Here is a 27738-nt window from a genome sequence, read left to right on the forward strand (position 1 = left end):
AATCTACTCGAGCGCGTCACAGCGTGTCTTACTCCGTATGCATGTGGCAGCGTAGGCCGGTATGTGTGAGTCCACGGTGATCTCGGGGTGGAGGAGGCACCCGTGGGTGTAGGCGTCCATCTGAAGGGAGTCCAGCAGCTCTCTGTAGTGCTGCACCCTGATGAAGTACGCACTGCCCTCCTCAGGGATCAGCCGGGGGGTGCCTTCTGCAGAGAGAGAGAGGGAGAGAGAGGGAGAGGGCACGAAAAGGAAGGAGAAATAGTCTTTTTATGTCATTATGACTCAGAGGGACACTGTTGTGAAAATCCTGAATGTTCTCCTCCAATATCAGAGTAACATGATAACAAAGGTATCCCAACTGTAGCTGTGAACATGACAGGATGTGTGATTACCTAGAAGAGCATCAGGACTGTTTGAGGCATATGATAGCTATGTGATTAACATGATGATTCAGCCTCTATGGAGATAGACATATGACAAGCATGATCATTTCTGACGTGGAGCTAATCTGAAGTAAACATTGAATACTGCTTTCTATTCCTCCATCTTGTGACTGTGTAACTCCCTCTCTTGGATATCAGCATGTGAAGGACACTGTTCAGGAACTAGTTGATGCTCTGTATGTGATGACTACTTCCATTCTGGAGAGGATCAGAGATACATGGATCCTGAGATTGAAGCTCAAGCCGGGGACCAGGGAGATTTTTCTAACAGTGGTTTTACACACAGTCAAAGAAAAGACAACACAAGGGCCACAAATGCTCGATCAATGCTTACCAGACTTTCTCCTTTGATGGCGACTTGATGAGACTCTTAGAACAAAGCTATGATGGATCAGTGCAAACCAAGAGAGAATGGAAAATAAAATAAAGAAATGAATGCATGACAAAACAAATGATAATTTAAAAACTTGGAATAAACAAAAACAACGTCTGAATGAGCCCACCTTGTACTTTTTATATATATTTAAGTTGTGTATCTCCTCTCACCCTCAGTGAAGGTGTGCTCCAGGTAGTCCATGATGTGCACGGGGTCACAGAGGATCTTTTCTTCGTGCACGAGAACGGGCACCTCTCCGGTCGGGTTCAGGTGCATAAACCACGGCTCGTTGTGTTCGCTGAGCGGCAAACTCACATCGTATTCCTCACAGCGAAGACCCTTCTCTGCGATGGCCAGACGCACCTGCAGAGAACATGGAAGTACACGGAAACATACATGAAGAATACTGTTTTACCTCCACATCCAAAACACTGAGTGCTTCTGTTAATTCAAGATGATAGCGTGCGTATTTACATTTCTCACAAAGAGCATATGTAAATACACTCTAAGAAATACTCTAAAAAGATGATTAAGTCGCCTTATTCCTACACCTTTTGCTCTTAAATTATAGCGTGTGTATTTAAGTTCCTCACAAATTATTATTAAAAGACAGATAATGTAAATACACTATAAAAAATACTTTTGTGTCTCCAGATCCAAAAGAAAAAGATGATAAAGACGCGTTATTCCAACACTTAGTGCTCTTGGTTATGCAGGATTATAGCATGTGCATTTTTATATTCTCACATGTTACAATTTAAAAAAGACAGATAAACTATGCGGTGCAATAGCAGTGTTCACATGTAACTAAGATGTCTAAATATCTACAGCTTTAGATGAAACTATAGATCTAATGAATCCTAATTGAGGAGCTGTCCCCTGCAGTGGTGCTGACATTGAAAAAGAGTGAGATTTCATTATCAATAAAGTATGAATTCTCTTCAATAAGACACAGTTTTGAATAAGAGACACAATGGCAGTGTTCCCAGGTAATAAGGAGCTTTAAATATCTACATTTCCTCACACTAATGACACTATTTATAATGGTTTTATTACACAGAAGGATTTAATTAGACTTCTTATACAAGAGCTGTCCCCTGCCGAGGTGCTGAAGCGAAGAAGACCCTCACCTTCTGGGAGTTAAAGGACTGGGTCCAGTGGTACAAAGTGAGTTGGTTCCCTCTTTGTTCGGCCACTGAGGAACATTCCCGATGTCCATCTTGTTCTGGAAGCTTCTCTATCAGAGAGGCTGTCTCTTCTTGGGTTTCAGGAGGGTTTTCAGACGCCATTTTCTCTGTTAGTGTGTGTGAGGGACGAGAGAGAGGAGAGAGAGGAGAGCACACCACAACACGGTGAACGAATCAAACGCCCCCTGCTGGCGGGGAGGGGAATTACACCTGCTTTCTTTTTTTTAAACTCTTTATTTTTCATTCGACAAATATATAACACACAAGTACATAGGTAGAAAAAACAAGAAAACACAAAACAGGGGACCACAATACTCCATGTTTACTGTTTTTCTTTTTCCATTGTTAAATCTGCTTTTTAATAAAAAAACGTTTTAAATAAAAATGTATTTCGCAATAGGCTAAGGAAACTATAACAAAACGGTGTATTTCTATTAAAAAAGAGGTAATATACTACAATTAATAATAACTAAATAGAAAATCTAGGCAATATATTTTTTAAATACCTTTAGAAACTAAATATAAGAGCACATTTCAAACTTTCACATTACAGATTTTAATTTTTTTACTATTTAATATTTACCAGCTCCAGCTTTGCAATAAGTGCATCTGGACAGCAGGGGTCGCTGTTCTCTATTTCTTCAAAGTGAGAGGAACTGTTTTGATAAAAAAAAAAAAAAAAAAATCAAAGTCAGCTTTATTGTCAATAATTCTACATGTTGTACATCCAGAAATATCGAAATATTGTTTCCCGCAGTCCTACAGTGTGACATATATACATAAAACAAAAAACAAAAAGGGCCTAGATAAGCATGGTATACATTAAACAAAACAAAAGGGCCTAGATAACCGGGGTATACAGTTTAAAATGTCAATAATATAATTTAAGTGTTCAAAGTACCGTTTATAATAATAATAATAATACACATCAGCTGGTGATGTGTATTATATTAAAAGTTAATTGTCTTTTCTTCAAGGCTTGGATCCATTTATATGAAACAATAATAGTACAATAACATTCATTTACATTCACAGATATAACACAGCTTATATCAAATATGTAGGATTGTATATTTATAAAAACAGTATAAAAAGTTTAAAAGATAAAAGAAAAGAAATCTTAATAAATACATTTAAACATAAAATTCATACCACCACTGAACCATCCTTGAAAAACACAATTTCTTGAGCTTTGACAATTTTAAGTCTTTTAAAAGTACGTGTTTTGTTTATAAATGTTTGCATGGACTTTAACACAGGGGTATCTCCTCTTGCACTTTATATGTCGTAGCTGCTACATTGTACTGCCATGTGGTAAATACTTGTGTGTGCTGCTTTTGCTCTTTTGCACCTTTTGCACATCATGTATTTTGTTTTTACCATGTTTGTAAAATGTATTTTTTTGTAATGTTTTATGTGAGGGACTGCGGATGGAAATTAGCTTAAAGGGCACCTATCATGCAAAATGCACTTTTGTACGTCTTTTATACATGAATATGTGTCCCCGGTGTTCCAGGGAACTCACCAATGGCGCATTTCCACCATGGCGCGGAGCGCGGTTTAAGCGTGCCGTGTCGTGCCGTGCCCGTTTTTGGTTGCGCTTCCACTAGGCCTAGTTACGGCCCGGCCCGGCGCGGGGCCACTTTTTCACCTCTTTTCTGGCCCGACAAAATTGTGGTTCTATCGGGGCCAACAAACAGGGCTGAGTCGGGCTGAGTATGCTAAACTAGAGAGAGAATCGCTGGCAAGGAGGCTACAACTACAACAAGATGAACATATTTGACCGTGATTTAATTGTAATACACGTTTCAAAATGATGCCGAAGTAACAACATACTGATACCGGTTAGTAAAAACCATGAATTAATGCTTTGGCAAGTTTGCAGACAGACGGCAGGTGAAAAACCTTTTAAAATGTGTGTTTTCTAGATGGAGATTGGCTAAGCTAACGCAGTATATGCTCCGACCGTCCACACTCACAACAACGGCCTATACAGACATAAATAAAGCAGCGACTGTATTCACCATGACACAGGCAGTCTGTGGTTTGTACTTGATTAACTTTTGTCGAGTTTCTGAACAGATATGAGGAGCTGTGAGCTCTGAGTGCTAACGGCTAACGGCTGTGTTGTTTTTCTGGGGTTCTCATTGAAGATGACGTCACGGCTCCGCCTACACTGCGTTACTATAGTAACTACCCCAGTTCCTAAACTGTAATGGAAGCGCAGCATGAAGTGAGCCGGCCCTGTTAAGGCCCAACGCGGCCAAGCAGTACCGAGCGTGGCCGAGGCCGACCGTGTGGTGGAAATGCGCCACAAGTGTCAGAAAACACAACCCTCTCTATTTTCCTCCATACCCAAATCTCTAAAAAAGGGGCTGCAACGGATCTGATAAAAACTGATCCAGATTTGAACACTGTCCTGACGTCAGGACGGTGGCGCTACGGCTATTGGGCCAACTCCACCAATCAGGAGGAGACAGTCACGGCCATTGCCGTTCGAAAGCGCTGGAGACGCTGTAGTACATATGCCAGGCCAGTAGATGGTGCTGTTCTCACAGAATCTGCCCTTGCTAAAACAGGGATAAAAAATGTCAAATTGAGCAAAATGAGGCATGGCTAAAATGCATGATCTGTTTGGTATTTTGAAAAAAAAAAAGTATAAATATGCCTTATATAGGTATGGTCCTACACTATATTATTCAAATATAGCATGATAGGTCCACTTTAAAGCTAAATCTGGCACTGTTACGCTTGATACATTTTAATGTTTTAAGTGTTCATTACTGTGCCAAATAAACGATTAAATAAATAGAAAAAGACAAAAATAAAATACAAAAGACATACAATAAATTCTAACAATAGTATCAGATTATTTAGGAACATAACAGGACCATAACATTTATCACTGCTTCCCATTTATATTTGTATTGTATTTGAGTCATTTTGAAGTCACATGGGCTTTTGCAATCATAACCAAAACACGCTGTGCACCCACTCACTGCAACACACACTGTGTTACCTCCTGACAGTAAAAAGACTATCCAAAGATCCCAAGATGCACTAGTTTTCCTTTAATTAAATATATTTGGGAATACAATCAAACAGTAATGGCTGTTGCACAATGTTTATTATTCTGTAAAACTGCAGTTATAAAGTATTGTCATGGGGATTAATGTGTAACTATGGCTTACAAGAGTATCATAAACCTATCACAAACAAATATTACAATTATTTGAGTATTAAGAGGAATTGTAATGTGAGAATTGAAAGTAAAAACATTTAAGAGAGGGAGGTTTTGGCTCTTCCCTGAGGGGGGAGGTATAGAGTTAAAAGGGGGAGGTCCTTGTATCTTGACGTTGCGATTGGACCAGTGTCTCTCCTCGGCAGGGACTGGCCTCCTCTCTCCCTCTGATCAGTGGGTGAGAGAGGGGGGAGACAGCAGCACACAGCGGAGAACCCGGCGTTCGCCTCCGGTAAAAAAAACAACCGCCCCGCGTTCACACCTTCACGCGCCGTTACGCATGTGGACGTCCAGCCTCACCCTGCTCTCTGTTTCTGCCCCTTCCAGTGGTCATCCTCTGGTCGGATCGTCCTGTGCATCTCACCTGGATCCTGACTCTGAATGACGGGCGGAAGGTTTGACTTCGACGACGGTGGCACTTACTGCGGGGGGTGGGAGGATGGAAAAGCCCACGGACACGGCATCTGCACCGGACCCAAGGGCCAGGGCGAGTACGCGGGGTCCTGGTCGCACGGATTCGAGATAGTGGGGGTGTACACCTGGCCCAGCGGGAACACCTACCGGGGCTACTGGTCCCAGGGGAAGCGGCATGGACTCGGTGTGGAGAATAAGGGGAAGTGGATGTACCGCGGGGAGTGGAGTCATGGCTTTAAAGGGAGATACGGGATCCGCCAGAGCCACAACACACCTGCGAGATACGATGGCACCTGGAGCAACGGGCTGCAGGACGGGTACGGGATCGAGACCTACGGAGATGGCGGTGAGACATCCTTAATGTGTGTGTGTGTGTGTATGTGTGTGTGTCGCTTTAACAGCTGATGTGAGGATGCTCATGGAGATGCTTCATGAGTCTGATATGATCTGTGTTGATATGGCGCACTGCGCAGTGGTCAAGCATCATCATTTACCCCCCCTCCCCTAAAATATGACTTCTTTCTTATCACCCTGGCTGTGTTTACTCGCTGATACAGACTCATGTAATGGTTCCTCTCCTCTTCCAATGCTCCTCTCGTTTGGCAGCTACCGGTTGCTGCTCATATGACAGAGGGAGGGGGGTGGCACCATGCCCCGGATAGTTTGAAATCAGAGCAAATCAGTCTGTTTGGAGCCAATAATAGCCAGAGTATCACCTCCTCCTCTTTCATTTCACATTCAGCTGCAATGACACACATCTTAAAGTGAAGCTTTTGCATGAATGCTAACATTTCCAAAGATTGATTTGAGATGGTGCCTCTTTTAATGTCCAGAGGTGTTTTCACTGGGGATGCACAATATGGATGTCTTAGTTTTAAGCCAAAACGTACCTGATCCTCATGTGTTGTTATACCAATAAGATAACCTGTAACTTCACATGATTGTGGTTTCAAAACATGAAGCTTATCATGCACACCTGAAATGTGGGATTTAATATCCCATAACTCTAACTGACATTACTATTGTTAACGCAAGAAAAACAAAGAAATTGCCTTTATTGTTACACTGCAACATAAATCGACATATAAGACATGTCAATGTATTAAACACCCAATAATACGGCTTGGTCTGCAGATAAAAGACAATCATTAGTAGACTGACCCTATAATGTCATTGTAAACAACTTGTTTTATGTACATGCATCCCCATTGACTCCCAAATAGATTATGTATATGATCATTTATTGGTACTATATATATTGTGCATCCCTAGTTTATACACCTTGGATGCATTTTCTAATTTTCTACATCACTTTTTAAACTTAAGAGCTTTCCACTGTGCTGAAAAAACACATATATCTGTCATCCATGATTCAACCAAGTGAGAGGTCAGTGAAAGTGTGTGTTCACAGCTTGTTAAGAGACCTGTGTGTTCAGAAACAGCTTGATATCACAGACTCTAAAACACTACTACACGCAATCCTTTGTGGTTATGAAACCTCTTAAGTCTTTGGGCGATTTGTGAGCATCCTCTCCTGACGGGGGCCGTATGCTGCACAGTAAATGCCTCACATATGATGGCTGCAGAGGGTCGGGCTTGTGCAATCAGCTGATCCAGAGGCAGAACATCTGGCTGTCTGACCCCGAACATCCTGATAAGTTGATCTGCAGGGTCACCCAGCGCAGAGCCAGCCTGTTAATCTCGCCCTGTTTATCCTCGCCGAGTCCTGCCCGCCTCGTGTATCGCTTTCTCTTTGAATCTCCCCATTATGGATTATTTAATTGTATTCCTCAATGAGATTGGAGCGCCGGCTTAACGAGCCTTTCTTATTACTCGGATCATGGTTGTAATACGACGCTCTGAAGAAGCTACAGTAGGATAGCACATGCTCACTGGGCTCAGCGGCACATTAATGAAGTATTCCTCTCATTATGTGACTCATAGCAAGTCCTTGTCGTCACAGACGAGCGGCTGCTGTCAGTGGGGGAGTTATTGGCCGCCTGAAAATAGGCCCCGAGCTGAGTGATTCACATTCATCCCAAGTGATCCTCAGTATCAGTACCTTAATCAAATCTCTGTGATTGAGTTAGTTATGCTCACAGTCCCAGATCTGAAGGGAAGGAGAGAAAACATTTCATTAGCCGACATACTCCGCTGCAAGGCTCCTCTCAAATCTGTAGCGCTGTCTCAAAGACTGGTGTGGAGGATATCTGGCCAGAGAAATGCAGAAGAAACAGACCTTCTTCATAAAAAGGAATTGAAACTTAGTGTCACTTAAAAGGTTGATTCTACCCTGGTACGAGTTGAAAGCATTCGTATAATAGGTTAAGCTATTGAGATAATCCAATAATCTGATGTTATCAGTGACAGTTAATCAGAGAGCTGTGATTTATACCTTTGCACGGGGAAAATATGAAGTAGCTAAATGTATTTAAAGCAAATAGACATTTTGATTTCATTTAGAGAATATAGCGTAACATATGAAATAACATGTAAACAATACAGTTATGTAAAAGTTGCATGAAAACTTAGAATTGAGACAAAAAAGTTCAAATGATGAGAATAGTAGGTTCCATAAATAACTAGCCTAAAATAGTTAGTTAAAAATAATAAACAGTTGTTAATAGTTTGTTTAAAGTAGTGGATAAACAGTAAGGTTAAATATTTACCTTCAAGTAAGAGATAAAGTTGAAAAATTAAGACAAAATAAATTGATTAAGTTAAAGTTTAAGTTAAAATGGTTGGTGGTAATGTCTTATTATGCTGTGTCATACCAGCTGATGCTAACTGTCTTTGAATTGATCAGTGAGTGATTGATAACATGAGGTCGTAAGTAATTAATTATCCCAAATAGTGCTGTTCACTCCCAGCATGCAGAAATATAACATACTGTAGCTTCTACCAAGTTGAACGCCGATTTCCTTTAAGAAACCTCAAGATGATTTACATAGTAGGATAGAAAATAAGTCATCTTTGCTTGTTTCATGAAAAAAGAGGATAGTTTGGCCTCTTTTTGGTTTTCAAAAGTATTCACATGAACAACTTGAGAAGGAAAACTCATTGAAACATGTGAGGAGAAGTCCCACTCCATGCTTTATTAAAGGGGTCATAAGGTCAACATTTTGAAATCCATCAGTAAGTGTAGTGTTGTAACTATTCTGATCCCCATGTCTCCTCCTCCTCAGGTACCTATCAGGGTCTCTTTGCTTGTTTCATGACAATTTCTTTATGGTTTTCAAAAGTATTCACATGAACAACTTGAGAAGGAAAACTCATTGAAACATGTGAGGAGAAGTCACACTCAATGCTTCATTAAAGGGTCATAAGGTCAACATCCATCAGTTAAAAACCATCAGGAAGTGGTGTAGTTGTGACTAATCTGATCCCCATGTCTCCTCTCCTCAGGTACCTATCAGGGTCAGTGGATGGGGGGGATGCGACACGGTTACGGCGTGCGTCAGAGCGTCCCGTACGGCATGGCGACTGTTATCCGCTCTCCTCTGCGCACCTCCTTGGCCTCGCTTCGCTCCGAGCAGAGTAACGGCAACGTGCTGCAGGACCTCTCCTCGCCCGGCGACGCGCCCGCAGGCAGTCGCGGCGGCTTCGTGCTGAACTTCCACTCCGACAGCGAGGTCGTCACCAAGAAGAAGGGCCTCTTTCGTCGCGGATCGCTGTTCGGGAGCCTCCGGCAGCTCAGGAAATCTGACTCTCGGACGTCCATCTCCAGCAAACGCAGCTCCGCGAGAAGTGACGCCGCAATGAGTCGCATCAGCTCAAGCGACGCCAACTCCACCATCTCTATCGGTGACGGAGAGCTGCCGGACGAGGATTTACCACTGGAGGACCACGTGGACGCCACCACCACCGAGACCTACATGGGCGAGTGGAAGAACGACAAGCGAAACGGATTTGGAGTTTCGGAGAGATCCAACGGGATGAAGTACGAGGGGGAATGGCTGAACAACAAGCGCCACGGGTACGGGTGCACGGTTTTCCCAGATGCCACCAAAGAAGAAGGGAAGTACAAAAATAACGTGCTGGTGCGTGGAATAAGGAAGCAGTTGATTCCTCTTAAAAACCCCAAAACCAAAGAGAAGGTGGACCGAGCCGTGGAGGCGGCGCAGAGAGCGGCAGCCATCGCCAGGAGTAAAGTGGAAATAGCTGCTTCCAGGTAATAATACTAATAATACATGACACTTATATAGCGCTTTTCTAAAAACTCAAAGACGCTTTGACAGAGAATAACATTAAAAAACGGGTAGGTAAGAATGGAGAAACCAGCTCCTCGAGTGCGCTAGAATTTGAAACTACGCAGCCGAAAAAAATCTGCCCCTTCCTTCAGACTTCCTTACAGAGCCCCTCCTCCAACACACACGAACGCGCACATGACCAATGAGGGCACGAGATAAGTTTGTGCACAGATGGAAGGCTGACAGGCAGGTAGGCCATCCAGTTATTTTAGCCGGGCCGGCTCAGATGATTGGTCGTGCTTTTTACAGTACTACGGCTTCCACAGATGATATGTTTTAATGGATTTATTGTCAAAGCATTTCATGTATTCATTGCTATCGGGATGTTAAGAGCATTCCATGGAGTATAACAAAAAGTGTTTCTGAAGTGAATGACCTACCCCACCTTTAAGAGACAAACACAAACAGAAAAGAGGACGGGGGGGGGGAGGTCAGAGGTTGAATGCAGTGTTGAACAGGTGGGTTTTGAGTGATTTTTTGAATGCGGTGAGAGAGGAAGAGTCTCTGGTGTGTGTGTGTGTGTGTGTGTGTGTGTGTGTGTGTGTGTGTGTGTGTGTGTGTGTGTGTGTGTGTGTGTGTGTGTGTGTGTGTGTGTGTGTGTGTGTGTGTGTGTGTGTGTGTGTGTGTGTGTGTGTGTGTGTGTGTGTGGTGTGTATTCACGCCGCTGTGGGTGTGTGTGTGCTGTGTAAACACATTAAATAGTGAAAGGATGAACAAATGGTCTCTGAGTGAAAGTGGAGTCAGCTTTTAACCTTTACACATCATCAGCATTTTGATAATCCTTGAAAAAGCTTCTGTTTCCATTCTTTGCACGACACGATACGATAATACTTTATTGGTCAGATCAAGTCTGAAATGCTCCTTGCACCACAGCAGCTCCATGTGTAACATCAACAGACACATATCAAGACACAACACATGGAAAACAAACATTTCACATAACAGCACAATCACTAATGCCCCTTTCACACCGGCGCTTTTCCAGCTCCTGCTCGGAGTTGGAGCTGGAAAAGCGCCGTTTTTTCCTGTTCACACCGCAGCGGCGGTGCGTCATAGCTCCGGAATGCGGTTCACTTCCAGCTCCAAAAAATTGTCGGTCCAGAGGCAAGAGCTTCGGAGCTATGACGCGGCGTCGCTTACGTCTCTTACGTCGAGGCGTGCAGGAAACCTTACTTTGACCATCCGTTCGCTGTTATTGATCATTGTGGAGAGCAGGCAGACGTTTTGTTTGTTATTATAGCAGCTATCGGATGGAATCAATACATGGGCTGCACAGGTTGTCATGTCCGACTATCACAAGTAGAATCATAATGAAAAATACGCCGGTAAAATGTGCCTGTAGAAAACGGCTTAGCAAGTAGTCAGTTTAGCTTCGGTTGCTATGCTAACATCACCCATGTTATACCAGAGAAACTTTCATAACAGCGTTGTGATGCCAAACAGCATCAATTCAGACTGACACACATTCACTTAAGGGGAACTGGGGATATGTATCAGCTGCTTGTGTGACAGTCAGACAGTGAATACTTTAGAGCCGTGTGAGCTAACCCGGAGCTAACGGGAGAATAAACTCCCGTTGAAGAGCAGCCAGCACTGCAGCGGTCGGTAAATGCCGCTGAAACACATTAATAAACAATGAACCACGGCGCTTCGTATGATTAAAAGCAACACGATCATCGACCCGACGCAGTCCCCGGCCCGTTGTTGTTGTGGGAGAAAATCAGCGACGTAAACTGTGACGTCATGACGCAGCAGCAGCAGCTCTGGGCGGTGTGAACAGAGCGGGAGCTGAAAAGGGAAACCGGAGCTGAACCAGAAAAGCTCTCGCTAGGAGCTAGAAAGTGAAAAGCGCTGGTGTGAAAGCCGCAGAGAGAACCTGTGTGTGTGTGTGTGTGTGTGTGTGTGTGTGTGTGTGTGTGTGTGTGTGTGTGTGTGTGTGTGTGTGTGTGTGTGTGTGTGTGTGTGTGTGTGTGTGTGTGTGTGTGTGTGTGTGTGTGTGTGTGTGTGTGTGTGTGTGTGTGTGTGTGTGTGTGTGTGTGTGTGTGTTTGTGTGTGTGTGTGTGTGCCAAGTGCGTCTCGTGAGCCCAATAACGACTTGTTCTCGTCCTGCCAAGTGCTGCTCTGATGTGGCATCTGCTCTTTAACAGGTGGATGAGATGTGACCTTTTCTTTCAAAGCCTCGCTCCGACTAGGACACAGTTCAGCGTACGCAGCAGCGCTTTGCTCTCATAGCACTGTGAGGGTGTGTGTACACGCTGGGAAAAGGTCTCGTGTGTTTCCATTTTTGTTTCCAGAGGTGCACACGAATTTGCAATCATAGAAACAGCTGAACAAGCATTTAAGTTATACGTTAAATCCATTGTTCACTGTATTCCTGCTGCACACATATATGAAAACACAGTAAATGGATCCATGAAAACAAACACAAGCAATGGTAGTCCCAAAATAATAACGAGTCAATCAGATAATTAAAAGAAACGTAATTAAATATAATTGAACTTTTATCAATTAAACAGTCAATTAGCCTTTTAGTCTCACCAACAAACTGTACATTTTTCAGCATTTCTCAGACTGAATATTTATCAATTTGTTAATATGGTCGAGATCATAAATAGGTATTTTGAGTACAGGGTGTCCGCGGGGTCTTAAAAAGTATTAGAAGTTGATAGCTGCTTGATAGCTGCTTGATAGCGCGCGAAGGCCCGTTTACGCCGGTTGTTAAGCAACATCGTTATGGGGAAATGCAAGTCTGCGTCCAAATGGTTGGAAGATAAGGAGGAAGGACAATCAATCCGGTTACTATCCAGTTAATCAGTCTAATTAGTATTTAATCATGCTGTGCACAGCTTCACATAGGTGTTATATAATTATACAATACTTTTTATACAACAGTGTACAGCCATAGTAAAGTCACTTTAGCTTGTTAGCATGCTAATATTTAGCACTGAACATGTTTGTTTTTTTGTCAAGTACTGCAAACATTTAAGTTTGATATGAGAATGACATTGGTTGAAAGGTAAAGGGATGGTCAAAGCTAACATTTATCCTGTTGGGAACATCAACAAATTTACCAAATGTCATCAATCCAATGAGGCGCAATAGAAAGATTCAGCGGCTCATCAAAGTGATGGTGATTCATCCTCTGGGGACCATGCATATCTGCAGACAATCCATCTAGTAGACATTGGTTTCAATATTGTGGAGAAAATAAATGAGATTACTTTCCCTAAGCCTTTACAGCAGTGGAGGAAATGCAGACTATGACTAAGGTTTTTAATATCCAGCCTTTCATTTCAATATAATTCCTCTCCTCAGGGGAGCGGGAGGAAAAGCAGATTTCAAGGATATAAGATAAATATGACATAAGGTAGATTTAACATGCTTAGTACCAAATCTCCTGCATACTGTATTTTCTCCACAGATTACACCCATGATACTATAAGTCTGTGTCTGTGAGAAAATGGATAAATATAGATAGAGCCGTCTTGTCTCTCTGTCTGTGCATTAGAGCGTCAATTTACTGCAGATTGAAACACACGACATGATGCATGGCGCCAAAGCAACAACAGTAAAAGCATTCAGGCTGAGACGAAGTGTTTATGGCAGCAAACAAGGTCCGCTGTGCTGTAGTAAGTGATCAAATTACCGCCTGCTCCTCCATCATGTGCTGCTCTGAAGTCTTTCTGTGATACAAACCAAAGGCAGAGTGTGGCCGTCGTGCGTAAGCAGGTTATGTAAGTCTCATTATTCAGTGCATGGCAAAAGATGCACTCGTATCGATCCAGCTCCGGTCATGTGACTCTCTCTTTGGATGTGGAGCGGAGAGAGGAAAGGGATTGAAGAGAGAGAGAGAGAGAGAGAGAGAGAGAGAGAGAGGGAGGAATGGTGATTGGATAAGAAGGGGGAAGCAGCGATTTGCTGAGCAAGACGTTTGTGAGGAGTCTGCAGCGGGCAGATATGAAAAGAGTTTTATAAAACACCCTCCATGGTGAATTACTGGGCAGCATATCCCATCATGCTCAGCCAATCAATAGAGAGTGATGAGGTGGAGTGAGTTCTGCCCTCCCATTCACTGTTATCTATGTAAAATGGACTTATATACACACACACACACACACACACACACACACACACACACACACACGCACACGCACTCAGTGTCCAGTGTGTGTGAGGCCTGTATACTGAGATAAGTGACTGTGCCATTACCGGGTCATGATGCTTTTCCCACAAAGCCTTTTTGTTACAGCTGAGCGTGGAGGTGTGTAATCGGCTATCGCAGAACAGCAGGGTCCTAAAGAGAAGTGTGTGTTAAAGTGACCTTACAGAACTAATAAGTCGCATATTGGTGACTTTTTGCACCAAAATGTGCACGTAAAAGATGGTTGTAAAATGCAGGAAAATGCACAAAATGATAGACTTTCAGATTATCTGTAGACTTTTTGTTTTCAAGATTCAAGGCTTTATTGTTATGTGCACAGAAAAACTGAAGTCACAGGCTCCTCCAACAGAGCAACATGAATATATATAGCAAATAAAACAAATAAAACAGATAAAATAGTGCAAAATTGTTTGATGTTTCACAATTAAACTTAGCAAACGCCTCGGAAATAGCTGGTTTAAAAGGCTGCTTATTTCTCAAATCAAATCGAATGATTGTTTAAACAGTGGAAACTAAACAATTATTCAGTTTTCTTTGGTGAATTCATGTGTTTTTTACGATGATCTTCAACATAAAATGACTTTGTCTGTCAATGGAGTCTGGTGGCTTCAAGGAGAGCATATCTATTTTATGTTTTTAGGTTAAATAAATTATAATAACTGTCCAAATCCCTGTGGATTTTATTCATTCGAAATATGGAAATTGGCAAGAATTAGCATGTTGAAAGACTATAAATAAACGTCACTACTGCAAAACTCGATTGTCTGGGAATGAATGCATGTTGTTGTCTTCTTCGAGGCTTTAGTATAAATGTACATATCTCTCTTCTCGGATTAAGTTGATTAAGCTGCACACTGCCGCTGCAATGCTAAGAATGATAGAAATGCTCAAACAAACACACTGCGGGTGCACTGTGTGTGTGTGTGTGTGTGTGTGTGTGTGTGTGTGTGTGTGTGTGTGTGTGTGTGTGTGTGTGTGTGTGTGTGTGTGTGTGTGTGTGTGTGTGTGTGTGTGTGTGTGTGTGTGTGTGTGTGTGTGTGTGTGTGTGTGTGTGTGTGTGTGTGTGTGTGTGTGTGTGTGTGTGTGTGTGCAGCATGGAAGATATTTATATGACGCTTATTTTTTCTTTACAGCAATCAGCAACAGTTGAGACTGATGGTATTCAGGAGTGTTCAGTGTTTACCATCATCACAGATGTTACTGCTGTCACACACATGATCAGATGTGTATTCAATTAGCAAATAGGACATTAGGTTAAAGGTCCATATACCAAATGTTATGAGAGCCAAACGTCTTTGTTTTTAGCTGTGAATATGACATCAAACTAATACAACTCCTTAAAAACGACATGAATTTACTGTTTAGAGTCAATTTCTTGATTTGTAATCCTTAAAATATGTTTTAGGGTCGCAAACTGGGGAATTTGTCAGTATTTAAAGAAATGTTCTCTTTTTAAATGAATGTTTTACCGTATGCATAATGTTAATTATGTGAACATAGTTGCTGTTAACTTAAATTTGATTAATTTATTGAGGAATTTGGCTTAAAGGTAGGGTAGGTAAGTTTGAGAAACCGGCTCGAGATCGCTAGAATTTCAAAATACACTTCCGGAGAAAATCTGCCACATCCTTACAGAGCCCCTCCTCCAACACACACGAACGCGCACATGACCAATGAGGGCACGAGATAAGTTTGTGCACAGATGGAAGGCTGACAGGCAGGTAGGCCATCCAGTTATTTTAGCCGGGCCGGCTCAGATGATTGGTCGTGCTTTTACAGTACTACAGCTTCCACAGATGATATTTATTTATGGATTTTTTGTCAAAGCACTTCAGATATTCATTGCTATCGGGATGTTAAGAGCATTCCATGGAATATAACAACAAGTGAGCCGGTTTCTCAAACTTACATACCCTACCTTTAATGTATTAAATATATCGAATGATTGGCTTTTATTTAAGACTTTTTCCTAATTAAAATATTTGATTTATTGTAGGCTATATATTTAGGGTTTGATATACTGTATATTGTTTCATACTTCTTTCTGAATTAAATATTTGCACAACATAAAATCAATAATAATCATTTTGATTTAAAATCAATAATAATAATTTCCTGAAAAAGGGATATACTTTCTGACTTCAAATAAAGTCAATAAAATACAAGAAAAAAATTAATAAAAATAAACTGTACATTTTAGTAGTAAAACGTGAAGTGCATGTGCTCTCAGACACACACTGACAAACACTTACAAACTATCTATATGCTTGCCCTTAATCAGAACTCACCTCTCCACACACACACACACACACACACACACACACACACACACACACACACACACACACACACACACACACAGGACAGACATACAGTGAGAGTGTGTTGCGTGTCAGCAGTGAGTACTGACTAAATAAGGCAAGGCATCAGTTGGCTTATCAGCAGCAGCCAGGAATATATACCCGTCCCACCACTGATATAGCATCCCGCCATCTCACACACACTATCATCTCTCCTGAATGTGTGTGCGTGTGCATGGACACACAAACGGGAGGGAAACATTTAAAGAGAATGGGAGAACCGGTGTGTGTGGATGTGAGAGACAAGATAGGGTTGTTATCGTTCTGGCAGGAGAACAGAGGAAGTGTGTGTGTGTGTGTGTGTGTGTGTGTGTGTGTGTGTGTGTGTTTGTTTGTTTATCACCTGCTGTGTGATGACCTCAGACTCTCAGCACCTGCCCTTTTCAGAGAGTTATAGATCAGCCTGTGTTTCAACATGAGAACAAAATAATCCCAACCCGAAGTCCATCATGGCCGATTTCATCAAGGGGGGGTCGACGACTTATTTTTTCTCTGAATAGAGTGGTGCAGGAATGAGTCCTAAACCCTGAAATCACCGCCACCGTCACCACCGCTAAGCTAAAGGTGGCTAATGTTGGGCTATAAAGGAAACAGCACGGTCACATGACTTCACGTCACCACCGCTAAGCTAAAGGAGGCTAATGTTGGTCTATAAAGGAACTACAGCACGGTCACATGACTTCACGTCACCACCGCTAAGCTAAAGGTGGCTAATGTTGGGCTATAAAGGAAACAGCACGGTCACATGACTTCACGTCACCACCGCTAAGCTAAAGGTGGCTAATGTTGGGCTATAAAGGAACTACAGCACGGTCACATGACTTCACGTCACCACCGCTAAGCTAAAGGAGGCTAATGTTGGGCTATAAAGGAACTACAGCACGGTCACATGACTTCACGTCACCACCGCTAAGCTAAAGGAGGCTAATGTTGCGCTATAAAGGAACTACAGCACGGTCACATGACTTCACGTCACCACCGCTAAGCTAAAGGAGGCTAATGTTGCGCTATAAAGGAACTACAGCACGGTCACATGACTTCACGTCACCACCGCTAAGCTAAAGGAGGCTAATGTTGCGCTATAAAGGAACTACAGCACGGTCACATGACTTCACGTCACCACCGCTAAGCTAAAGGTGGCTAATGTTGGGCTATAAAGGAACTACAGCACGGTCACTTGACTTCACGTCACCACCGCTAAGCTAAAGGCGGCTAAAGTTGGTCTTGATGATGTTTAGTCGTCTCATTTAGACACTTGTTAGCAACCTCCATTTTTAAATTCACCAGTGGGGTATTTACTGAAGTATTTTATGTCGCAGAACAAAATGTTTAAAATCTCTTCAGTTTGTGTTAACCACATACCTTCAGGATAACAACCCGAAACACATTCAGAAAACCATTGACTTCCAGACGAGGGAACAGGAAGTGCATTAATGCTGACTAATTTCTTCTTCAGTTTTTTGTGTGTGTGTGTGTGTGTGTGTGTGTGTGTGTGTGTGTGTGTGTGTGTGTGTGTGTGTGTGTGTGTGTGTGTGTGTGTGTGTGTGATTTAAGTACTGGTCCCTCCTCCTATGGAGTTTTTTATGAAGTGGCGCCACACATCTTTCATAAGTATGTCAAGTTTGTACTTTTATGAAGTGACAAAATGTACAGTAGCAAATGTAACTGTAACTGTGGGAAGGACTGCCAACCTTCAGACTATTATACCGTATATTTATCCTCCTCATGTCTCATATTTAAGGCCATGGTGTGGGGTAACACAACATTTATTGCTGACTGAATCAAATGGCACACACACACACACATGCACACACACACACTGAAGAATAACTGGCCACATGTGCCTCATGTTATCCGTATCAGTGACATTAATGGCCTGCGTCATTGCCAGCTAGTACATAAAAAAGAACTAAAAATAATGGAGCTGATGCAATGGGCTGTGCATCATGAGTTAGACTTCCAACGACCCTCAGAGAAATCAAATTACAGTGTGTGCACGTAATCTTATGCTTACTTTCAACATGTAGTCATGTGAGTGAGCTGCCGGAGAGATGTCAGGGACGCAGAATAAGAAATTATTTAATGCAGAGTGAAAGTTAAGTTATAAAATAAAAGCAAGTACAAAAATACAAATCCTTTTAGAATAGAAAAAATGTAATAAAATGTGAAAAATGTATCAATTATGTTCAAAATAAAAATGCTTTTCGTCTGTTATACAGGGGACCACATTCTTCATAAAAACAGAACACTTTATTGTTTTGTTATTATTATTTTTGCCTATGTTAACATTAGCATTTTGCTTACTGCACCACTGTACCTAAGCGCTACTAGGTTGGCTGTACACTCCTACTCCATCCATCCATCCATCCATCCATCCATCCATCTATCCATCCATCCATCCATCCATCCATCCATCCATCCATCCATCCATCCATCCATCCATCTTCTTATCCGTGGTCGGGTCTCGGAGGTAGCAGTTCCAGCAGAGAGCCCCAAGCGTTCCTTTCCCCTCATCAACCAGCTCTGACTGGGGGATCCCAAGGCGCTCCCAGGCCAGCCAAGAGATATAATCCCTCCACCTGGTCCTAGGTCTACCCCTCGGTCTCCTCCCAGCTGGACGTGCCTGGAACACCTCCCTAGGGAGGCGCCCAGGTGGCATCCTTACACTCCTACTCTTGTAATTGAATTGTTGCACAGCCATTCCTGTAATCATTTATTGTTCAAAACTCAAAGTCCATTTGAAACGCAAAAGACAAACACATGAACAAAGGGGAGAAGATATCATGTACCGACTAAATTAGCTCTTTGCAGTGGAGTTAAAGTGTATTATTCTGACAGACATGCTCAGAAGTGTGACTAAAGTAGGTTTTGATGCACATTATCATATCATACCATACTACATAACAGTACATAGGAAGGCCAAAGATAACAAATTGGAGAAGGAAGAACAACTAAATACATGTTTAGAGTGAGAGTAAAACTAAATATTTTTGTCTAAATCCTGCGAGGAAAAACATTTGGCAGAAATCAACCTTCTGCCTGCAGGTCCAGCAACAAAATAAAGGTTTGATAGCGAAAAACAGTGTGAACTATCTTCAGGATAGATTGTCAGATTTCCTCTGTATGAAAGCTTTGTTCCTGGGGGAGTAGAGGAGAAATGTCAGTGTGTAAATGTGAGTTTAGAGCAGGGTCCAGAGGATTGTGTTGCACCAACATCACACCGTGTGTCTGTGGTGTGTGTAATCTCTGAGAGAACAACACACACTTCTGCAGCTCCTGATTGGCTCCCTGGTTGATTGTGTGTGTGACTTCAGTGGAGTGAGATGGATTTCTGAGATGTTCAGAAATAATGAGAGGAAGTGCATTTTCTGTTCAGTGAGCAACATCTCTGAGGATTTGCCTGTGTGTGTGTGTGTGTGTGTGTGTGTGTGTGTGTGTGTGTGTGTGTGTGTGTGTGTGTGTGTGTGTGTGTGTGTGTGTGTGTGTGTGTGTGTGTGTGTGTGTGTGTGTGTGTGTGTGTGTGTGTGTGTGTGTGTGTGTGTGTGTGATATCCTCCTGTCCTGAGTATTTCCTGTGGCGTGACAAAACATTTCGTAAAATCCCACACGTGTCTGGGCATTTTATAATTAATTGATGTCACTTTATAGACTGAAAATAATATTCTTTGCCTATAAAATGTTATTTATTTTACATTTCTCCTTTTCTTTCTTACTAGCAGTGCATTGAAAGCTCTGTAAAGTGCTAACAGTGGGTGGAAGACAATGATAGCAACTTCATATTTCAGATTTTCTAATGCACAAAGTGTCATCTCTGTTTTGTTTCGCTTGAAGCCTCGCTGCACATTTTAGTTTTTTTAGTCCCTGCTTTCACAGCGTGTTTAACCTCTAGTTAAAATGTGCCCGGCTAAATCCGTGCAGCCGCTCTGATTGGCTAGCTAGGCCGCTCTCACTCCAGATGTTCAGGGATTGGATTATGGCTTTATCACTTCTCTTGTTGATTCAGAGTATTGCTTTTCCACACAGAGAGGCATGCAACCCACTCTCACATGCACACCCTGCATGTGATGCAATTATGCTTTTTCTTTAGGATTTGTAAAAGTTAATCTGTAAACACGGCTTTGCAATGAGGATATTTTATCTATCAGTGTCACTGTTGAGTCATTTTAATGCAAAAATGTAAGAAAATGCTGTTTTTAGCCTCTCAAATGTGACGATTTGCAGTGAATATTTTGGGTTTTTACCTGAAAAAACAAGACAATTAGAGAGACATCATGTTGGATTTTGAGAAATGTTATAGAACAAAACTATGAATCCTGAATATAATTAGCTGATTAATTCAAAATAATGATTAGTTGCAGCCTTAGTTAGCAGCTACAGTTGTTGATAGTGAGAACATATTGTGAAAATGTTTTTTATAATACTTTTTTCCACCATTACTTTTCCATTTAGCTGATCAAACGGCCATAAAAGACAGATTGTACAACGGTTGCATCATCACCATTCATTGAATCCTAATGCTGCTGTTGGCTTTGCACTGGACAGGAAATTGATGGGTGTGTGTGTGTGTGTGTGTGTGTGTGTGTGTGTGTGTGTGTGTGTGTGTGTGTGTGTGTGTGTGTGTGTGTGTGTGTGTGTGTGTGTGTGTGTGTGTGTGTGTGTGTGTGTGTGTGTGTGTGTGTGTGTGTGTGTGTTTGCAGTGGGGTGAATAACGGCAGGAGATTGGAGGAGAGAGAGGACAGACCATAATTAAAACTATTCCTTAAGCTCAAGTGGTTGCCAGGCGATGTGACCTTTTACTCGCGCAGGTTCAGCGTCGAATGTTGAGCCTTGTAGTTAAATGAGAGGCGGCGTGTATGTGTGTGTGTGTGTATGTGTGTGTGTGTGTATATGTGTGTGTGTGTGTATGTGTGTGTGTGTGTATATGTGTGTGTGTTTCTCCTTGTTTTCAGCCAACCTTTTCCAGTGTATTCCCTCTGCCAGAGCTGACTTAAATGATGTTCTTGTGTGTGTTTTACGTGTGTTCGGTGGGCTGTTGTGTGTGTGTGTGTGTGTGTGTGTGTGTGTGTCTGTGTGTGTGTGTGTGTGTGTGTGTGTGTGTGTGTGTGTGTGTGTGTGTGATTTTTAATGAACACACACCAGATGCACGCTTGGACAGCTTGCTTCGAGTGTCTCTGGTGGTTTCCGTGGTTACTGCCTCACCGCCGTCATCACGCTGTCAGCCATTTGTTGATTTTTCTTTATGAAGTAGTGAAGAGGCGTTGTTGGTTTTTACCATTGTGTTTGTTCATCCTCAGTGACGTGTCTGCTTCCAGATTTACTAAAGATTTACTGTGTGTGTGTGTGTGTGTGTGTGTGTGTGTGTGTGTGTGTGTGTGTGTGTGTGTGTGTGTGTGTGTGTGTGTGTGTGTGTGTGTGTGTGTGTGTGTGTGTGTGTGTGTGTGTGTGTGCTGTCAGAGATGCAACACTGCAGTCACCTCAGCGTGTCCTTAATTCACACACACTCCCAGCGGGGCTCATTAAGGCACGTCTCTCTAATGCTGCTTCTCAACTATCATGCAGACTAGATGTGAGTGTGTGTGTGTGTTGTGTGTGTGTGTGTGTGTGTGTGTGTGTGTGTGTGTGCGTGCGTGTGTGCGTGCGTGCGTGCGAGAGGGAGCCCATTTCTTTCTGAGTTACAGGTGAAATGCTTTTGTACGTGTGTGTGTGTGTGTGTGTGCGTGTGCGTGTGCGTGTGCGTGTGCGTGTGCGTGTGTGTGTGTCTGTCTGAATGTGTTTATGTTGGCATTGTGTGACACTGGGTGAAATCTGTGTGCATTTTAACTCCAGGTTACGAATATAATGAACTCTTTGTCTCCTGTGGTAACAGTTGTGAGTCTGTGTGGAAACAGACAGGACCTGTGTTGTCTTTTTTTAATTTCATATCTTTAGCATTTTTGGGACATTTTATAGGGATGCACAAATCAGATTTTTCTCGTTATGTGATAGCTCTCCATTCTCCATTAATTTAATAATGACATTTACATTAAAGAAACTGTTTTAAAGAAGGTCCTCTGGCCGATACCCGATCCTCTTAATGCGTTTTACGCTCCTCTAACATTTTGTACACCTAACAATAAAGTGAACATTTAGAGAAATGACCAATAATGAAAATAATGGCTGCTACCTGTGCTTTATTTTTCTGATATTTAATATACTATTATTTTCTGCTGTTAGATTTGGAGTTAATCCAAAAAGTACTTTCACCAGTAAACATTAAAGGTGGGGTATGTAATTTATTTCAGAGACACTTTTTGTTATATTCCATGGAATGCTCTTAACATCCCGATAGCAATGAATATCTGAAGTGCTTTGACAAAAAATCCATTAAAACATTTCATCTGTGGAAGCTGTAGTACTGTAAAAAGCACGACCAATCATCTGAGCCGGCCCGGCTAAAATAACTGGATGGCCTACCTGCCTGTCAGCCTTCCATCTGTGCACAAACTTATCTCGTGCCCTCATTGGTCATGTGCGCGTTCGTGTGTGTTGGAGGAGGGGCTCTATAAGGAGGTGGCAGATTTTTTCCGGTTGTGTATTTTTAAATTCTAGCGAATTGACAGGTGTATCAGTGTAACAAGTTGTTTCCTCATCCCTTTATGGCAGGGGTGTCAAACTCAAGGCCCGGGGGCCAAATCCGGCCCGTCACTTCATTTTATGTGGCCCACAAGAGCTTGCAAAGAATATAATCAGTTTATTATAAGGTTACGTGCCGCTTTACAGGAGCACATTGCCCATAAACTACATGTCCCACAATGCATCTCATTTTGTGAGAGGCACAATGAAGAGACTTGCAATTACTTGCAATTACTTGCCCCAGACTTCTGCTTTCAGTCGTAGTTAATTATGAAGTTATTACCCTATCCGATAATAATCCAATGCAGAGGAAATATTGTAAAATGATACATTATTTTATATATATTATATATATTTATCTATGTATATTTATATAGTCTTAAAGTTACCACCGGCCCTTTGAGTGCAACCATAATTCTAATGTGGCCCGCGATTAAATTGAGTTTGACACCCCTGCTTTATGGTGTCCAAACCTTTTTTACCGTGGGCCACATACAGAAACATATACGAAGGGCTGGGCCGCTCACTAGAGGTTTATATAAGTTGGAAAAATCAATCAAATGTGGGTAAATGATTCTTGATACTTGAAAATGCTGTAAGAAAAGAACAGCTCACAGCTCTCCAGAGGGTTTCATTTATTGTGTTAGCAGCTCATCCCTTAAAACAGAAACTTCAGATTGCTGATAATAAGAGGAAATATGAAGGGTTGATTTCAAGGTTGTTATATAAATGTGTTATTGGGCTTTTTTCTTATCAACTTAGATTTATTAGAACATGTTTTCAACTTTAACTGACTGGATTTATTTGAAAAGTGGTCTTATTAACACATGAATACTGTGTAATATATTTGAACATATATATTTAAGAAGTACAATACAAGAAAGTTAACCCAAATTAAAAGCCATATTAAAAAGGTTTTTAATTTGCTTTTCAGGTAGGTACATAACAATCAACACACACTAAAAACATTGCATCATCTCTATCACACAAACAATTATAAAACATGATTTAAGTACAGGTCAATAAAATAATACATAGTACAGTTAAAATATAATATTACAATACAGTTCAAATGGAAAAACTCAGATTACAGTGTAATTAATGTTGGCATGACTGGTTGCTTAATATCAAACACACACACACACACACACACACACACACACACACACACACACACACACACACACACACACACACACACACACACACACACACACACACACACCTGAATCCTCATGCTCCTGGATGCAGGCCAGGTGAAGAGTGGGAGATTAGGTCTGTTTGTAATCCACAGCCAGAAAACTCGGAAGACTTTAAGGGGATTTTTTCTAATCAAAAGGGATTTTACTCATTCTTCTTCCCAGAAATCAACTCTGTTTTGGAACTAAACTTCAATCCGTCTCGACCCAATCTACTCTATCAGTCCGATGATTCAGAGGCTGCCGTTTAGTCAACAAGAAAGACTTCAAGTCTCCATCCTAATCACCGTCTCATTCACCTTTAATGCATTCTCAACGTAGTTCGTCCTCTAGCTCTCTGACCTTTTACAACCATTCAAGGTCACTGAGGTCCAGTTGCTTTTTGTTGACCCTGGATCAAAGTTGGCACACAGAGGACACCGAGCTTTAACAGTCACAGCTCCAATACTCAAAACAAATCAACTTCACACAAACCCTACACTGCCTGTTTTTAAATCCGCCCTTAAAACACATTATCTTCTGACTCTCACTGTGATCGTTTGTATTGAGGTGTTTTGGTGCTGTGCGTTTAGAAGGATCGCTTTGCTCCAGGTTTTGATATAAGGACACTCAGTCTGTGTTTCACCCTTTTCTTCTACAACAGACAAAGGTCTATTCATGTTTTTTGTATCCACTCATTGTCCCATTTCCCTTCACCTTTGCATGTTTTACATATTGTTGCATGCATTGTGGCTGTTCTATTTCTCTGAGCACGTGCGAGGATGACATTCAACCTCTTACAAACCTGTGTTTAAAGTGAAGATAAGATTCCTTACTCAGAAAGCAAACTGTTTTAGCAAGACAAGTCATAAGACAGCTGTAAATGCAATAATCCTAATTGATGTTTTTCAACCTTAAAAGAGAAACCAGGCGAATGTGAACAAAGCCGCCACGATGTCCTGAGATCCAAATATTCTCATTATACAGCGGCAGGATACAGTTAGCTTATCTCATAATAACAGGCACTTCTTCTTCCATTTAAAGCCTCATTTGCTGCACCCATTGTCCCCCCCCCCCCCCCCCCCAAACACTGGTAATGTGAGCCCAGACCTCAACCCAAGAATAATTCCTGAATAATTTCAGCGTCGTTTTTAGCTAACCCCTAATGGTGTTAGTCATGCTCGAGTAATCCTGAATTAGCACCGGCCGGGAATTCAATAGCACGGATATAACACGTATGTGCGCGGCTAACTGAGTGCTAATTTGTGCAGACTTTGTGTCATGTTCTGCTCTTTTGGACCTAGACACTGTTTGGGTGAGATAGATCTCTGTGGATGTTTGATATCCACTCAGGAGCAGATTGGATGTTGTAAAAAAAGAGGAGATGGAGTTTAAAGGTCACCTCTTATGCAAAATCCACTTCTTCATGTCTCTTCTACATCACCATGTGTCCCCTCTCCATGTCTCTACATCACATGTGTCCCCTCTTCTTCATGTCTCTTCTACATCAACATGTGTCCCCTCTTCTTCATGTCTCTTCTACATCAACATGTGTCCCCTCTTCTTCATGTCTCTTCTACATCAAACATGTGTCCCCTCTTCTTCATGTCTCTTCTACATCAACATGTGTCCCCTCTTCTTCATGTCTCTTCTACATCAACATGTGTCCCCTCTTCTTCATGTCTCTTCTACATCAACATGTGTCCCCTCTTCTTCATGTCTCTTCTACATCAACATGTGTCCCCTCTTATTCATGTCTCTCTAACATGTGTCCCTCTTCTCATGTCTCTTCTACATCAACATGTGTCCCCTCTTCTTCATGTCTCTTCTACATCAACATGTGTCCCCTCTTCTTCATGTCTCTTCTACATCAACATGTGTCCCCTCTTCTTCATGTCTCTTCTACATCAACATGTGTCCCCTCTTCTTCATGTCTCTTCTACATTACCATGTGTCCCCTCTTCCTCATGTCTCTTCTACATCAACATGTGTCCCCTCTTCCTCATGTCTCTTCTACATCAACATGTGTCCCCTCTTCTTCATGTCTCTTCTACATCAACATGTGTCCCCTCTTCTTCATGTCTCTTCTACATTACCATGTGTCCCCTCTTCCTCAGGTCTCTTCTACATCAACATGTGTCCCCTCTTCTTCACGTCTCTTCTACATCAACATGTGTCCCCTCTTCTTCATGTCTCTTCTACATCAACATGTGTCCCCTCTTCTTCATGTCTCTTCTACATCAACATGTGTCCCCTCTTCTTCATGTCTCTTCTACATTACCATGTGTCCCCTCTTCCTCATGTCTCTTCTACATCAACATGTGTCCCCTCTTCTTCACGTCTCTTCTACATCAACATGTGTCCCCTCTTCTCCATGTCTCTTCTACATCAACATGTGTCCCCTCTTCTTCATGTCTCTTCTACATCAACATGTGTCCCCTCTTCCTCATGTCTCTTCTACATTACCATGTGTCCCCTCTTCTTCATGTCTCTTCTACATCAACATGTGTCCCCTCTTCCTCATGTCTCTTCTACATTACCATGTGTCCCCTCTTCTTCATGTCTCTTCTACATTACCATGTGTCCCCTCTTCTTCATGTCTCTTCTACATCAACATGTGTCCCCTCTTCCTCATGTCTCTTCTACATTACCATGTGTCCCCTCTGTGTAAAGACACTCTGAAAGTTTCAGGAACAAATATTCTCTAGAAACCTGTCTGAAAATGAGCTGATCAGATTTTGGCCACTTGATGATGTCATAACGATGTTTTGTCTTGTGTAACCATTAGCCAATCACCAACCAAGGTAACCCCCCCCCCCCCCTTATCACCTGAATCTCCTCCTAGAGCACCATTGAGTTCTTTGTAACCAAATCTCTCTCAGAGGGGCGTGGGGAGGGGCTCCTTATTTTCATCTAAAGTAACAGACAGAGAATCAGCACTTTGGAAACAGGGCTGAAACAGAGGGGATTATGGGATGCTGCAATGATCTGTTTGGTGTTTCAGCCAATCAGAGACATGTTCTGTATATATCTGAGACCTGTGATATATTGGTGAAAAACAGTATAATAGGGGACCTTTAAAATATAGCTAACTAGAAGACTCATCCTCTGTCTTATTATATTCTGTAGCAGTCAGCGTTCCAGGTACCGAGGAGGGGTTTGATGGAAAGGAGGGGGCGTTATTGGAAGAAGTCAAAGCGGAGGTGGGGGTGGAGCAAAACTGTGTCAGCATATATGAGGGAGATTCTTCAAATAGGCCATAGCCTGGGTTCAGGGGGGGGGGGTTGGGACTAAAGCTTCTCGAGGGAATGTACACCACGGGATGTCACATTACCAGATATTTAAGCAGTCGATACCTATACCAGTTACATTCCTCAATTTGATACTATGTTAAAAAACACAAACAGAGCAATAAATCTCATGCACTTCAACATGCAAACAGGAGTGTGCACTGCTGAGTTTGAATGCTTTATTGTGCTAACAGGAGTTTAAGTTAAAGGTCATAATTCCTCCTTC

The 27738-nt window shown here is 42.1% G+C and overlaps 2 protein-coding genes across 4 annotated transcripts in view; one reads left to right on the top strand and one right to left on the bottom strand.

The window, feature by feature from the left end:
- Positions 1-2108, bottom strand: part of gdap1 (ganglioside induced differentiation associated protein 1) — a 6755-nt gene extending 4647 nt beyond the window's left edge. The window contains exons 1-3 of the mRNA XM_034132460.1: positions 1950-2108; positions 990-1182; positions 33-206 (exon numbers count right to left, since the gene is read on the bottom strand). Coding sequence (XP_033988351.1) covers positions 33-206; positions 990-1182; positions 1950-2108 — 526 coding nt within the window. The remainder of the gene's footprint in view (positions 1-32; positions 207-989; positions 1183-1949) is intronic.
- A 3292-nt stretch (positions 2109-5400) lies between these two features.
- The window catches only part of jph1a (junctophilin 1a), a 42424-nt gene continuing 20086 nt past the window's right edge, over positions 5401-27738 (top strand). The window contains exons 1-3 of one of the 3 annotated variants that reach the window (XM_034132435.1): positions 5434-5479; positions 5575-6007; positions 9067-9832. In XM_034132435.1, coding sequence (XP_033988326.1) covers positions 5629-6007; positions 9067-9832 — 1145 coding nt within the window. In that variant the 5' untranslated portion in view covers positions 5434-5479; positions 5575-5628. Of the gene's footprint in view, positions 6008-9066; positions 9833-27738 lie in introns of all 3 variants that reach the window. The other 2 variants (XM_034132436.1, XM_034132434.1) reach the window with 2 other exon arrangements.

This window comes from Trematomus bernacchii, unplaced genomic scaffold, assembly GCF_902827165.1.
Source record: "Trematomus bernacchii unplaced genomic scaffold, fTreBer1.1, whole genome shotgun sequence".
Lineage (NCBI taxonomy): Eukaryota > Metazoa > Chordata > Actinopteri > Perciformes > Nototheniidae > Trematomus > Trematomus bernacchii.